At 38.0% G+C, this 17,145-nt stretch overlaps 1 protein-coding gene across 2 annotated transcripts in view; it reads right to left on the bottom strand.

Annotated features, from left to right (window-relative positions):
- Positions 1–17,145, bottom strand: part of LOC143287103 (lysosomal alpha-glucosidase-like) — a 34,011-nt gene that overhangs the window by 11,061 nt on the left and 5,805 nt on the right. The window contains exons 5-14 of one of the 2 annotated variants that reach the window (XM_076595072.1): positions 15,203–15,453; positions 13,409–13,543; positions 12,946–13,056; positions 10,186–10,299; positions 7,995–8,082; positions 7,147–7,264; positions 6,216–6,349; positions 4,692–4,843; positions 1,821–1,969; positions 414–489 (exon numbers count right to left, since the gene is read on the bottom strand). In XM_076595072.1, the coding sequence (XP_076451187.1) occupies positions 414–489; positions 1,821–1,969; positions 4,692–4,843; positions 6,216–6,349; positions 7,147–7,264; positions 7,995–8,082; positions 10,186–10,299; positions 12,946–13,056; positions 13,409–13,543; positions 15,203–15,453 (1,328 nt within the window). Of the gene's footprint in view, positions 1–413; positions 490–1,820; positions 1,970–3,163; positions 3,316–4,691; positions 4,844–6,215; positions 6,350–7,146; positions 7,265–7,994; positions 8,083–10,185; positions 10,300–12,945; positions 13,057–13,408; positions 13,544–15,202; positions 15,454–17,145 lie in introns of both variants that reach the window. The other variant, XM_076595071.1, reaches the window with a different exon arrangement.

Genomic DNA, 17,145 nt, shown 5'->3' with positions numbered 1-17,145 from the left:
TAATAACACAGAAAAAAAAATCCCAATGTTCTTTCTTTTACAACCCCCCCCCACCCACCCCCCACCCCTAAAACCTAACAAAAACAAAATGAAGCAAAACAAAACAAAACAAAACAAACAACCAACCAACCAAAATAACACAAAAGACCCAAATATACAGAAACACACCCATATATGCATGCATAAACATGCATGTACACACACTAACACACACACACAATTACTTCCACTTCTATTCAGCTGCTGAACCAAAGCAAAATCAATCCTTGTGCTTACTGAACTATCTCCACTACCACCAATATGAAAACAGCTTCTTCTTGCACAACATTTTTTTTTTTTTTTTTTTAACTATTTATCTACAATAATGAACAGGACAAATAGTGGAAGTTGACAGAACTGGGTCTGACACCTACCGCTTCCAGAACAGGTGACACCAGCAATGAGTCTCCCCACATGAATTGTCTGTCAATTTTCTCTGTGTCCGGGAATCTGCACACACACACACACGCATGCACACACACACGCACACAAACACTTTTAAAATAAATCAGAGAATCAAACCTATTTCAAAAAGAAATCAATGCACTACACTGTTGATAATAACATTCAATAGCCTTCTTTTTTTTCACAAAAAAACCCCCACAACTGCATAATCTTTTCCCTCAATAAAAATTCACAATCACAACTGATAACAATACTGACAATGCTGTATATATCAGGACATTGTGTAAGAAGGAAAAGTTGCTCTCAGTCTCCTCCTGAATTGTTTCTGTCTTTGGACCCGAACTGTTGTGGTGGGCAACAATTCATTAATCCATTAACCTGGAAACTTTTTAACTGTTAACTCATTAGTCTGTTTCATTGTTATTTAAAAATAAAATACACTGCATACTGTTTTTTTGAATTTTTTAACTTTTATTTGTATCTTTGTTCATCAATTTATTTATTTTTGTTTAATTTATGTATTTTTTATTCATTTTTTCTCTCTGAAAGGATTCATTCATGCATGATGATGAGGTCAAAAATGGATGATGATGATGAATGATTCTTTATTGGCATCCACCACTTCCTATGGCTAAAATTCCTGCCTCAGCAGTGAAGACGTGGCCTAGTAGTAATGAGCCTGACTACAAAGCGATTGTCTATGGGTTCAAATCCAATATGGACCAGGATTTTTATTCCCCACTCCATGAGACCTTGAGTAGTGGTCTAGGTGCTAGTCTTTCAAATGAGATGATAAATTGATGTCCTGTGTGCTGCATGCACTGAGTGCACATAAAAGAACCCACAGGAGCAAAAGGGTTGTTACTCACAAAATTCTGCAGAAAAATCAATTTTGACAGTAAATACAAATACATCTGTAAAGATTAAAAAAGAAGAAGAAAAAAAAGTTCTGGAATCTTACAGTCCAGAATATTTTTTTTATGCCCAATTCAAATATATGGACCTGTGTCTTTCTACTGCTATTTACACAAACCAACCATAATCAGCGGCAATCACAGCATAAACAGTGTAACCAATCAAAACAGCTGACACTTACAGCAAAAAGAAAGCAACCAAACAGACTCGCTGGCACTCACACCATAAAGTGTGCAAAGAAACAAAATTGCTGACACTCACAGCATAAAGACTGCAACCAAACAAACTCGCTAACACTCACACCATAAAGGGTGCAACCAAACAAAATCACTGACACTTCCAGCATAAAGACTGCAACCAAACAAACTCGCTCACACTCACAGCACAAAGGGTGCAACCAAACAAAATCAGCCACTTTCACAGCATAATGACTACAACCAAACAAACTTGCTGACACTCACAGCATAAAGAGTGGTCGGATAACCGGCGTTCCTGTGGCGTGGCTGAGATAGAACCAGGTGTACATGAAAGGCAGCAAACTGTAACGGGTTTCAAGAGCAGTGCGCATGTAGTCCACAGCTACTGCATCAAAGGTGGCCGGATCTTGAGGCTGGACAAGAATGGGCATGCGCACATATTAATTATATAAATGAAACAGACATAAATGCAACAGTCATTTCATCAAGTGAAATAACAAATCAATAATACCTTAATGAATAACCAATAATTTTTATCAACAGCTATCTAACATGCCAAGTATCAATTATTCAAACAAAATAATCAAATTAATGATTGATTAATAAAATGATCAATCATTGAATTAATTGCTTAATTATAAAGGCTATAGATTCTCTTGCGTCATAGTATCATGGACAGAATGTACACTAATTTTTATCTTAATAGCATTCCCCTTATCTCCTGAAAAAGATACAATAATAAACATATAAAAAAAAATGTGCATGAATAAAGAAAAATAAACAGAAACTGAAGCAACCAAATCAAGCACACAACCCCCACCAAATCCAATAATCTCAATAAAAAAAGGTGGAACTAGTAATCTCCCAGAATATCTGACAATGGCTTCTTTTGCACAATACCCACTGTTTCTTTGCTTTTGATTTGTTGTTGTTGTTGTTTTTTCTTGAGGTGATTGGGTTTCTTGACTTGGGCACATACTGTGCAAGCCATATGGAATACTTAATGTGTAGTAACTCAAGATAACACAAACAACACTTATCTTTTGTTTGAAAAGTAGTGAAAACTCTGGAAAAATTTCCCTTCTACCAGTACAGCAAGTGTCAATATTATCACAAAGTCTTTCAAAATGATCTTGATTTTACTTTCAAAATGAGCCGAGATGAGAATACTCTCTTAGGTATCATCATGGTACTAGTAGTGGTCAAATGGAGTAACTTCTCCTCCTGTAGGCTTCATAAGGTGGTCTGGGTACTAGTGCTTGTTTGTAAGATATAAGATTTTGCTTTCAATATGTCGAAACTGCACACAAAAACAGAACCCAAAGCAAGGAGAGTTTTGTCATGTAAAAAAATCTATTCTGGAAGTCAAACATGCAGATTACATCAGTAAAAATTTCACACAGACAAATTATTCATGTTAAGGATTACAACATAATACACTGAACTACTATGCAAAGCAATGCAATATAATACAAGGAATACAACAGAATACAACACAACAGAACACAACACACATTTATATATATGGACAGAGACAGACAAAACAAACTCCCTCCTCCACCCCCTTCTAAAAAGAGATGATTAATTTAACACTAACTTGTCTTTACCTTGCATTCAATAGAGTCATGGTTTCTCATGAATGGATAGAAAGAACCAAGCTGCATCCAACGGATACACATCTCGCGAGTTGTTTCATCTAAGAAGCCACAAATATCGGCTCCGACCATGGGAATCCCAAACATGTTGGTATTCAAGATGCCTGTGAGACAAACCACATTTACTTCCAACAAGTCTCATGTATCAGCCTGTACAATTACGACAGAATCTGAGCTGTAGCGAAAAAAAGCCCAGGTGTATCCAGGAAGTGATGATGTCAGATATTTCATCTCTGGTGAAGGAATGTATCTTTTGTTCCTGTGAAATCACTTTGAGCGTTCTGAGCATCACAAGTTCCAATGTGTCCACAGAAACAGCAATGGAAACTGACAACAGCAACGGAACCCATCTTTCCACCAGCAGACAAATAAGCAGTTAGCAACAAGCTTGCAACACTGACATGCTGCTTTAACAGAACAAAAAAACCAAAACAAACAATAAACAAAACCAAAAAAAAACCAAAAAAAAACCACACCCACAAAAAAGCGTGAAACTGTGAATACAAAACATCATTTTGTATCAAGAATTTTTCAACAGAAACAGTAACAGCTGAAATAAAAGAGCAATGAAATCAGTGTATGACTCATAAGAAAAACAACAACAACAATAATAAATATTCCAAACTAATTTTCTCTGCAGCACTCAAACTAACTTTTTTTTTATGCAGGACCAGATCAGACTGCAACTGATGCACTCAGCTATCAACAATACTGTACAGGGACAGCTGAAAAAATAAATTCAACAATCTATGAACTGCTCATAACAGGGATTCCGGGAAGAAATGTGAACAGCAATATTAATTAAAACACACCCTTTGAAATTTTGATAACACTAGTGACTGTCTCTGCAGGGTTTTGATACTGGCACTCTCTGTCTCCCTTCCCACCCAGCCCCCCTTAAACTTTTCCTTTTTGTTTTGTTCAGGTGTCATCTGCAAAGTCATTTTCAAGTCATTTTTGAAATGATGGGAAATTTCGAAATTTGTTTACCGGCATTTGTGTGTGTGTGTGTGTGGTTAAGTTTTTGAGGAAGTATCTGGAGTTTTCATTCTATCCTTTTCACTTCTGTGCCAAGAAGCTGAAGGGATACGCAAAGCACCACTACCCTGGAGTCGTGCGTCTTTATTGGACTGAAAGCGACTGTAATATGTTTACTGGTTAAACAAAGGTGATGGTTAGGTGGTGAATTCAATTTGTTAGTTTCAGTCAGCTGGTTAATTCAGTAATAGCTGCTTCATTAATTTTTATTTATTTATTATTATTACTATTATTTTTTTTTTACTTGATATCATTTTTAGTTTTCTAATCACAAAATATTTTCAACGAATCCTTTAAAAAACAAAAAGAAAGTGAAAAAGCATGCAAACTGGTGTGAGAAAAAAACGGGGGCAACGGAAGTGACTGTATTTGTTAGTTGCTTGAAACCCAAACCAGGCAAACAAAGAAGCCTTGAGACACCTCGTTAAGTCCCACTGTTTACCTTCATGTGCAGCGAGTTATGATTTCTCATAAAGGGGTAGAATGCTGCCAGCTGCATCCAGCGAATACAAAGTTCGCGGGTAGTATTACCCCCAAAACCACATGTATCTGCTCCTGTTAGTGGTATTCCAAACATGTTGGCATTCAAAATATCTGCAGATAAAGACAAACACCATTTATATAAATCAACTGGCATTTAAAATATCTGCGGATAAAGACAAACACCATTAATATAAATCAACTGGCATTCAAAATATCTGCAGATAAAGACAAACACCATTAATTTAAATCAACTGGCATTCAAAATATCTGCAGATAAAGACAAACACCATTTATATAAATCAACTGGCATTCAAGATTAAGACAAACACCATTAACATAAATCAACTGGCGTTCAAAATATCTGCAGATAAAGAAAAAGACCATTCACACCAATCAAACAGTCCATATTGAAGATATTTTTTTTCTTATTTCCTTTTCACTGGCTGAAGACATATCTCACTTGTGAACATGAAAAGCAGAAGTCTTGACAGATATTCCCTTTTTTTATAACCAGTAGAGGACAAGGCAAGACAATGCTGTCTAATCTTCAGAATCTTTTCATGCTTGGTATCTTATTTTCATAAACTGTCATCAAAATTCTTGCACACATGCTAAAACAGTATTCTGTCTTGCAAATGAGGAAAAAGAATGTTTCCATATTATTTCCAAATTTATTTCACCAGTCAGTTTTCTGAATGTGGTAACAACATAGACACACACACACACACAAACATGGCAAAATACAGAAGCCAAAGAAAAAGCAGGAAGCAGTATACAAAAATCAACAAGGCAGATATCAGAAAAGGTGGGAGATGACTGTCGATTGGCAGATTTTCCTTGGGGTCAAACCGCATCTCTTATAATGACCGCCTCAGTAACCTGGCTGGCAAAGTCTCCAAGGCTTGTCATTTCAAAATACATTGCAGAAAGAACTTATTACTGCAAATGCTAAAACATATGTACACATGCACAGGCACACATCAATGGCAAACACATATACACATAAATGCAGATGCACACATGTTCACTCACATACACTTAAATTCTTTCAAGATAAATGTTTTAGGTAAGAATAATTGCATGTAGTCAAAAACATAAAATGTAGCACACAAGGACACCGAGAAAACAAAATTCACTTGCTGCAATAATATCTACAAAATAATGATCCACAAATATATCTACCACTGCAAGGAAAAATCTGGCTTCCTCCCTCACCTCTTTCCCTAATGATCAATCATTAAATCATACAATAAATAGAAAATTTATCAAATATCAACAAATCATTAATCAATAACAAAAGTAACATAGCATAAATCAGTCAAAAGTAAATATTTTCATCAAATATATAAATATAAAAACATATTAACAAGTAAAATATATACATCAAATACAAAAATTTTAGAAAAAACACACTTCCAAAACAAATCAGTTTATTCAACACTAAACAAGCAAAGAGAGACAGAATGATGATGGCAACAGATACCTGGAATAGAATAGTAGAGGTCCATCCACCCAGACCTGTTATCCCCGGTCCAGTGCGCGCCGTAACGCCCTGACCCAACGAAGGTGGAGCGTGACAGTATGAAGCTCCTCTTGCCCAGAAGCTTGGTCAGGCCCCTAGAAAAACACACAGACACAAAACAAAAGTCATGTGTTAGGCCACTTAATAACACACACACACACACAAAGTGATGTGTCAGGCTCCTAAAAAAACAAACACAAAAAAGGTCATGTGTTAGGCCCCAAAAGACACACACACACAAAAAGGTCATGTGTCAGTACATTAAAATGCACACACATAATGAAATGGGTGTTCACAGAAAATAAAACCCCTCATTTGCATAATGTGAAATATCAATTTCCCTATTATCCATGTCAACTTTTGACCGTTTTCCTTATCTTTTTGTGTTATCATGTTTTTTCATGTGTTTTTTGGTTGCTGTTTTTTTTGGTTTTTTTTGCTGTTGTCATTGCTGACCCATCTTCTGCGCAGTTTCAAAAGTATCATTCCCATGATGCTCATCCTGATTCCAAAAACAACATTTTCATTGATCACTGCATGAAGGAATTATCAACATGATCAAAGCAACAAAAGCACAAACCACAGCCCAACCCATGTATGCTCAGAGATGAATGAGTTCAAATGAATGCTGTGAGGCAGAACTTTCCTTTGAAAAATCACGAAACTATCACACTGAAAAAGAAATGCATAAAGATTGACAGAATCATGTTCGACAGAAAGAAAAAAGTTCCAATCACATGTCTCTGATCAGTGTAACAGAACAAGCAAGATCCGATTAACTGTGAAAATAATAGGTTTATGTTCCAGTATGTCAAACTGAAAAAAGCAGTCTGTGTATGTAGCAGTGGAACATAATGCAGAACAACAAAGAAGTGGAGAAAAGAATACATACGCTCTGGTGGTTCGCATTTCACTCCACCCATACATATTGTGCAAGTTATAATTGGTGGACAAGGCTTGCTTTGCAGAAGGGCAAATGGTCTTGGCATGCAGCGTCTTCCCATTGATTTCTGTCAGGAATGACAATAATAATGACAATGATGACAACAACTAATCTACATATCTGAGTGTTTTGTGATCACAGCTAGCAAAAAAATGGATTAACTGATTAACTGAAGAAGATAATGACGGCATCATTTGTCTCTCGTTTTTACAAATGAATAAAAAACAAACAAAAAGACTTGCAAGACTGAAATCATGGGCTAAAAATGTAGAGGTGTATCTTTTGGTTATTACCGTTAGGGTAAGTAAAGTGAAATCAACTCTTCACTGCCTTTCCATTATCATAAGGCCTATATTCTCATTTCTTCTGATCCAACCTTCCTCTCTCTCTCTCTCTCTCTCACTCACTCACTCATACACACTCACTCTTTTCTCTTGCTCTTCATTTTCCCTTCTACTCTTCCCCTGCCTTCACAACAACACAATGGGATGGCAGTTTCACTTATCACAAGGGAACAGTTACAGCAATTCACAGAAAACATCACGTCCTTTTGGTGTTTAATTTTCATTGTAAAGGGTCAGACAAATCAAGCATGTAAAAGGTCAGAAAAATCAAACAAAATGGCAAACATGCAAACCCTGCAACCAAAAATGGACACTCACAAAAGTAGAGACAGAGACAGAATCATTGACAGCAACACTTATCAATTTGTACAATGCGTGTTACAAAACATGGTAGACAAAATAACATGAAAAATGGGGAAAAACACACACACAAACTAAAATAATGACACTCACTGGGTGGAACATATGGGGGGTTGTCTAAAGGTCCACTGGTACAGCCAACCGTTGAACCATCCACAAAGTTGGACATCTCATTCATGTCCTGCATTCAGGCAACAACAGTACTAAGATTTCCATGTACATCTGAAATTAATGATTATCAGACATTTGACTGGTTGTGTACATGAAAGAGCAGACACAAAGACACAGTGCTTGAAGGCAATATTCTGGCAGGGTGGCAAGGATTTTAAAAAAAAGAAAAAAAAGAAAAAGGTTAAGGCTGAAGCTCCCATAGCCATTTACAGCCATGAGGGCAGCAATATCATATCCTGTGTCCTAGGGCTTGGTATAGAAAGGCTAGGTTTGATCTTTCCTTCCACTGTGTTAACCCTTTCACCGCCAGTCAATTTAGAGTAAAATATTCCGTTGTGGTATAAACACAGAAAAGACAGTGGCTAAGAATAACTGGGGATTCCCCCTTCGATGTATAGAAAATATGGCCTATCCTACCACCGAACATTAAGAGCAGTAGGTTCATTGATAACAGACCAATGAATGGTCACCTTTCAGTGACATGGGTCCTCTACCACGCCTGTGCATAAATGCGAGCTTGGTGGTGAAAGGGTTAACCTGCCCTGACCAGAGTCAGGTCCATTCACACACTGGTGGAGTGTGGGAAATCTGACTTAACTGCCTTTCCCAAGGACACAGTACTGTGCTGAAACAAAACCTTATCACTGGTGAACTGAGGATAAGAAGTTCAACATTTCAGTCTATGCAAGACTTAAAGACCTTAAATCATTACTTGCTCTCTATTATGTAGGATGTTCTTTTTTTTTCCTTTTTTTGTACGTTTTTATTAAAAATTTTCCATTTTAACATTACAAAGCATACACACATCCAAATATCTACACACATACGCACACACGCATACAAAAAAAAAGGGGAAAAATAATACTTGGATATATCAAGATTATCATTAAATGGAAATAATGACAAGTACATTAAATGCATTATCAAAACACGTTGGATGTTCATATATGCAGGTATTTCATATATCTGCATAATGTTGGGCAATATTTACTAATTAAGAAGTTCTAAAACATCCAAATACTTTAAAATACAGTTATTATTGCATGCTTTAGATACATTATCTGCTTTGGAGAACCATGAAACATCACAAAATATGGCAAACATGCACATGTACACCAACACATATACGAAACTGGTACCATACAGAAGAAAAGAAATACCTTTAGAATTTGCTAAAACTCTGAATAAATGTGTTCTCAACACGTATAATGTGTTTTCATAAGGGCACATGGTATCAAAGACTACAGAATCAATAACTAAAGAGTGGCACAGTATCACAGACAACGTAAAGATCTTTAGTGTATTTTATAGATTATGAACAAACCATACACACTACATGTATGAACAGTTCACAAATTGTTTTGGAAGATAAGTAATAATGTACTAGGCATGTAATTCAGAACCTGTTTCGAAGAACAGCAACACTCAATGACACAAGCAGTTTACAAAATTGTTTTAGATATCATAAAAGTAATAATATCCCATGTAAAGATATGCTTTTCGGTCTCATGAGAGCACTGCCATACTATATAAAGGTATGCCTCATGAGAGCACTGCCTTTCACAGATATGTCACGCACTATTATTTCTAACAAATTGCCAGAAATGTTACTTCACCAAACAAAATGCAATAAACCACAACACCATGTGACACAATACAACACAGTACACAGCAGCAAGACACAGAGTTTTCAAAACAAAAAGGTCAATGGTTCCCGTAGATTTTTACGGCCATCAGGGCAGCGAATCTATTTCCACCGTTTCCATTTTAGCACTGGAAGGCAGGGTCCAATCCTCTCTATGATTTTACCCTTTCCCAATTAAAGTCAGGTACCCATTCATATTTGGGTGGAGAGAGGGAAATCTGAGCAAAGCACCTTTTCCAAGGATACAAAACATGGCAATAAAAAGTGCCCTGATTCCTGATCACTGGTGAACACAGGAGTGTAAGTCCCAAATGCCTAATCATTTTTTGAAAAATAACCGAAAATACACACTCCTTTAAATAACAGAAAAAGTATAACCAGACCAAACTTATACTCCTTTAAATAACAACATCGCATACTCAGACTGATCTTATACAGACACACTGGAGCATAGCACAGAACACCCACCACCCAAATGCCGTCATAACTGATCTGGTCATGAAAGCTCTTCATCTGGTTGTACCAGTACTGGTCAGCATTAGGATGGAAAAAGTCTGGGAATGCTGTCAAACCTGGCCACACCTGTTCACACAAAACAGATACACACCCTAGCATGTTACACAGTACATTGGTGTTGACAAATAAACAAAGAAGTAAACTAACAAATAAATACAATAGTCATGATGGTTGTCACAAGGTCTCAAGGAAAATGTGTGTTAAGCTATCTATTAATATACAAACAAATAAGTGAATAAATAAATGAACATAAACCCTTTGTCTTGGTCAAAAAAGAAAAAGAAAAAAAGTTTTCAGTTTAAGTCCATCTGATAAACAATTACTGGTACTGGCTGACTGACCTGTTGTGGTGATTTTAAAAGAGACGATATCTTTGCCAGCTGTAAATACCACTACAGTATAGACCGGATGTATAAAACACCGGATGTATGAAAGTCTGCATGTATGAAAGGGGCAGGCAGGGTCCCGGCAGAAGCTACTCTTTGTTATTACTTAGCATTTTCCGGTTGTATGAAAATCGGATGTATAAAAGTCCGGTTGTATGAAAGCAAATCTCTGGTCCCGAGCAGCACAAATGCGCTGTTGCAAGACCGGTTGTAAGAAAACGAAACCGAAAGTAGACCAAATTCACCAAAGTGTGGTAAATTCCCCGTAAAATTATTTCCCCTTCCATAGCGACTCGATCTTGCAAAATGGCGGACCCGCACCGCAAAGCGAAAGGTACAGGCAAACGCAGAGTGTTGACATTGTCTGAGCGCCTTAAAATCATAAAGGCAGTAGAGGACAGTCCATTCAAATCCCGAACACAGATGGCCATTAATTTAGGTGTCCCCCTGCCAACGCTGTCAAATATCATGAAAGACAAGAACAAATATCTTGCTCAGGCAAGAAGCGGCGATATTGTGACGACGAGCAAGCGGGCACGGAGCTCTCAGCTGGCGTCTGTGGACAAAGCGTTGCTGGACTGGTTTACGTCATGCAGGTGGGCTATTCTTATTTTTTCTTTATGAATTTTTATTTGTTGATTGATTTGAAACTGTATGTTCATACTGTCCGCGCTCTAAAAGTGGGTATCAGTGTCTCACAGTGTGTGTATGTGTGTGCACGTGCGTACGTGTGCACGTACGCACACTGACGTGTGCGCGCATGCGTGCGTGATAGTGTGTGTGTGTGTCTGTGTGTGTGTATGTCTGTCTGCCTGTCTATCTTCCTGTCTCGGTGCCCGTGCCCCTGTATTTTTAACCTACACATATATGCCTTGAGCCATCCGCATATGCAATATGACTTCAATGTGCCCAGCAGTTTGCTTGGAAATTGGTAGCAGTACATTGGTAGTAAAAAGTTTGCGACCGCATAGCGGAGGCAATACAAGTGTGTGTGTGTGTGTGTGTGTGTGTGTGTGTGTGTGTGTGTGTGTGTGTGTGCGTGTCAGTGTGTGTGCGTGAGCGCATCAGTGTGTGTGTGTGTGTGTGTGTGTGTGTGTGTGTGTGTGTGTGTGTGTGTGTGAGGGGAAGGGGGAGGAAGTGGTGGGGGTGCAGTAGTTGGGTGTGTGTATGGGGTGCGTAGCTATGTGCCCTCGTCTCTGCTCCCAGCACTCAAAAAACGTCTCTATCTGCCCTAAACTCAGTTATATTTTTAAGGTACAGTGTTCTATGTGCGCCCATCTCTATGTGCCCCCGTCTCTATGTGCCCCAATCTCTATGTGCCCCCGTCTCTATGTGCCCCCTTCTCTAAATGCCCCCATCTGTCTATTTCTGTCAAAGAGTGTTAGAGTATTTTGCATCTATACTGTAGCGCTACGGATGTCATTTTGGTTCATAATAATGTTTATTTATAGCTTGATTGAAATACTATTTATTAGAACGAACAAAACAGTTTTTTTTGGTAATATTTTGTTGAATAAGAAAAAAAGTAAATTTTTTTAATTTAATCAACATACTGTGATGTTGAGAAAGAAAACAACACCACACACACACACACACACACACACACACACACACACAAAGAGAGAGAGAGAGAGAGAACTCAGAAAATTTTATTTGCTACGTCAACGGCCCTTACAAAGATTCCACGACCAAAAACATCGTCAAAAGCGCAAAAGGGTTGTGGAGGGAACACACACAATACAGTCGTGCCACACACACACACATACACACACACGCGCGCACACACACGCACGGAGGGAGGGTGGGGGGGGGGGGGAGTGCACGGCACATGCAAAGCAGAACAGTTCCCACAAACAGTTGCTCTTTCTACCGGTTGTCCTGACTGTGTGTATGTAAGTACATGTACTTTTCCACTTGTTATTCACAAACCTTTTCTTCTTACTAGGATATATATGAAAACATTTAAACATAAAAAAAAGTAAATACAAAAATAACATGAAAAAAAACTACTTTTCTCAAGTAAAAGACGCGTGGCCGGATGTATGAAAGTCGATCCTCAATATTTTCATACATCCGGTTATCCGCTTGTAGTAAAGACCGGATGTATGGAAGACAAAAAGTGGGTCCCGACGACTTTCTTACATCCGGTCTCGACTGTATATATCTCTCTTTTTTTCTCTTTCTTCCTAAAAATGACAACTGCATGGAGAAATGAGACAAAAGAAAAACAAAACACAGTCACTCTCAAAGGTATGAAAAAGCTACTCAGTCAAATAAAAACAAAACAAAAAAACAAAAAAAGTACCACCAACAAACAAACACCAACCTTGCCAATCAGGACCTGTCCAGTCGCGTTTTTGATAAAAATGTCCATTTTGATGCCTTCATCAAAGGGTGGGTAGGTTCCAGGCTTTTGAGTACTACTGATTCCAGGATCCTGTTTATCACAAAACAGGTGTCTGTGTACATACATTGGATAGAACACATATAAATAGCTGTCCCTCTTTCATAGCAGCCTACAGAATGGAAAAAAGAGCAAAAAGACCCCAACAATCCAACAATTTTGTTTTTTGCAGCCTTTATATGTTCCTATCTCTCTCTCTCTCTATAAATATATATATAAAATTTGTCACTGAAAACCTAAGGCTGCTTTCTCTTTTTGCATTTTATTATTACTCCCGAACACTGCCTCTTTTTTAATCCCTCCCCCATTCCCATATTGCCCTCTCTTTTTCTCTCACCCTTGACACCCACTTTAAACTGTAGTGAACTGAACCAAATCAACCTACAACGATAATGACGTAGTGCTGGTTATGTTGGTGCAGGTCATCCACCAGCTCATTCAGGCCAGCGTAACTGCCATTGGCGTCGTATGTCCAGTCCAGGCGGGCCCGCATGTAGTCAATGTCACTCCACTGGACATCCTGCATGCAACACACACACACAACACTGCCACCATTCTCGAATAGGCCTGTCAAGCCACAACCAGTGCTGCACCTGAAACATCACCCAGAGCACAACTCCACAGTCCATCACTCACAGCACAAATCTATTGTCTCCTGATACTGATGGATGCCTACCTCCCAAGGTATGATATGCACTGGTATGGAAGTTACAGTTCTTTTTGTTTTATATGGGGGATTAAATCAGCTGCAATCACCTGCACTCTGATTTTACAGGGACAAAATGACAACTGACAACAGATTAGCTGTCATTATCTGTTGACAACCATATGGTCAAGAGAGATATGCTCATGCCAGCTGACAATGAAACAATCTGTGAACTGGGACGTCTACAAGTGCTTGCTCAGCTCAAGTTACTGACCACACAGAAGACATTCATGAAGTTGTTTGAATCAGTGTGTATCCAACATCAATTTAGGAGGAAGGTTAAAACACTTTTCTACCAATACAGTATCTGTAAGGGTCTATGTTCAAATCCCAGTCTTGCCCTTTCTCCCAAGTTTGACTGGAAAATCAAACTGAGTGTCTAGACATTAAGATGAGACAATAAACCAAGGTCTCATGTGCAGCACACACTTGGCACACTAAAAATTCACCCATGGCAACATAAGTGTTGTCCTCTGGCAAATTTGTTTTGTCTGATGCCCCCTTGAGAAACTGAGCATAAACTATGGCATCCGTGTGTCCATGCTTATTACTGTGTTGTCATTCTGGAGGTGTCAGTTTAGTGCAAAACAGTTCTTCTTCCCTGAATTTTGGGATGGCTATCAATCACCATCAGCCAAATCACCGAAGATGGGTGTTTATCTTCAATCTGAACACAACCAATGAGGTCAATTCCTAGCATATAAGATAAGATAAGATAAGAATAACTTTATTATCTCCAACTGGAGAAATTTGGTCAGGTGCATTATCACAACATAGACAAGTAAACAACATGGGGACCATAACTGTAAAAGTCAACAACAGCTTTTACAAATATTACGAAGATATAAATGTAAAAAATATCACATACACCGTTTCATACATACATCCACACACTGCAGGTAATAACTAGTATTCTTAATGTAAAAACAGAAAGAATTAAGAAACATTATTTGAATATAATTATAAACATAGCCTACTATACTGCACACTGATTATAATAGACAGATAAGATAAGAATAAAGATAAATTGCGGAAAACCGCAACCAGATAATCACACCCTCCCCCCCCCCCACCCCACCCCCACACGCGGATTACTTGATCAAACAAGAGTAATAAACATATGTTCTGAAATAAAAGCATTTCACATATTCGCTTTTAAAAACATTGCAATTAATTACTACATCGTAATTATTAAACAGAAATATATTTAGAATATGGACGTTAGCATTAGACATATTCCATTGTACATTTATCCTGCATAGAACTAACATCTTAAGACCTGACCAGCACATTGGGTTTATGCAAAGGCCAGGCATCTGCCCCCTTGTTTGCGTTATTTTTCACAGAACAGATGTGGTGTAGCAGCATATACAGATTAGTGTGCATGATTTGTCCTCTCCTTGAAACCGAAACATCAAAAGCAACCAAACACACACAAAAAACAAACAAAATGCAATCAATCAATCAACATACGTAAGGTATTTTGGCAGCTCGGTTTCTCTGGATCACATCATTCAGCTGCTTGGTGCCTGTGTAGCCGTACTTGCACAGATGGAACCCCAGTGACCAAAATGGCGGCATGACAGGTCGACCGATAAGAGAGACATACTGCTCCACCACCTCCAGTGGTGAGGGGCCAGTGAACACAAAGAAATCCAAAATGCCTCCAAGGGAACGGTACGTCACACCACCCTCTCCTCCAGCATATGGCTGAAGAGCCACCTCTGGGAGAAGAAAACATATTTCCTAAAATAATGGAAAAAAATGGGATGAGAAGAAAAGCAGAAAAAAAATCCTAAATTATTTCAGAAAAAAATAATAAATTGCCTGTTTGTTTTTTTTATTTTTTTATTTTTTATTTTATTTTATTTTTTTTATAGTATTTTGTGAGAAATATGAATCTCTTATACAACCAAACAATGAGTGACAGCAGAAAATGTTAGAAGGTAAATGACAATGATCATTAAAAAAAGAAAAAAGAAAAAGAAAGAATATTTGAACAAAATTTACAATCAAACATAAATATCACAACGTTGTCTGAAATACTAAAAACTGATGTGTGCAGTAGTTTATGTAACTAATGTTTTCATGCTGCCAGCATTCTATCAAATATTGTTTTAATAAACTCAATTAGAAAAACAGGACAGTCTGCTAAAATGACTTTCTCATATCAATTCAAAGGAAGAGGAAAGAATGAACTTACATAATGAAGAATTAAACCAACCCAATTAATAAGCCATTAAAGCAATCAACTCTTAAGCCAGCCAGCCAACTAAACAAACAACAACAACAAAAAATTAACCAACCAATCAATCAACTAATTAACCAGCCAGCAAGCCATACAGTCCATTAGTTTATCAACATGTGAATTACCCAAGAATGAACTGTCTAACCAAATATCTGCCATAATTTTCGGCTTACAAGGCATTGCAGTGCATTAGGCGCACCCCGTGGATTTCATGAAACAAGTTTTTTTAACTCGTACATGGTACACACATCCAATAAGCCCCATCCGCCATGCCATAAAGTGAAAGTACTCTGATGGGCACAATAGCCGAATGGTTAAAGCTTTGGACTTTCAGTCTGAGGTTCCCGGATTCAAATCACGGTGATGGCGTCTGGTGGGTAAAGGGTGGAGATTTTTCCGATCTCCCAGGTCAACATATGTGCAGACCTGCCAGTGCCTGTACCCCCTTCGTGTGTATACGCACGCAGAAGATCAAATACGCACGTTAAAAATCCTGTAATCCATGTCAGCGTTCGGTGGGTTATAGAAACAAGAACATACCCAGCATGCACACCCTCGAAAACGGAGTATAGCTGCCTACATGGTGGGGATAAATAAACAAAAAAGGTCATGCACGTAAAATGTTAAATGTTATATGTTTGTCTAAATATGTATGTGTGTGTGCCTGAAATCTGATTGAATGACACAGGAAACGAATGATGAGCGCCCAATGGCAGCCGTCAGTCGGCTCTACCCAGGTAGGCAAAATGACCCCGTGTTTGTAAAGCATTTAGAGCTTGGTCTCCGACCGAGGATAGGCACTATATATAAGTATCCATATCAATCAATCAATAGGTGTGCTGACCTTCGAAAAAGTGGATCAGAATCCAACTTGTTTTCGTCTGCTTGGTGACCTGGCTCTGATACTCTGTTCTTTTGCTCTGTTATTTGCTGCTTTTTTCTTCTTTTTTCAAAACATTTTTTTCTTACAATTTTACAAGCTTTCAGTCAAATGTACACTGTTGCAAAGCCACAGTTCATTAACTTGTTCAATCAGAATCCAGTATGCAAGCCCTGCTTTCAGACTTATCTGCAATTTTGCTTTGTAATTTGTATTCTGCTTCAGAAAAACTATCAGTTCACTTCTGATTTTTCTATTTTCACACCATAAACTTATCCCCAGCTCAGA

This window comes from Babylonia areolata, chromosome 1, assembly GCF_041734735.1.
Source record: "Babylonia areolata isolate BAREFJ2019XMU chromosome 1, ASM4173473v1, whole genome shotgun sequence".
Taxonomy (NCBI): Eukaryota; Metazoa; Mollusca; class Gastropoda; order Neogastropoda; family Buccinidae; genus Babylonia; species Babylonia areolata.
This window is presented reverse-complemented; position numbering and strand designations above follow the sequence as displayed.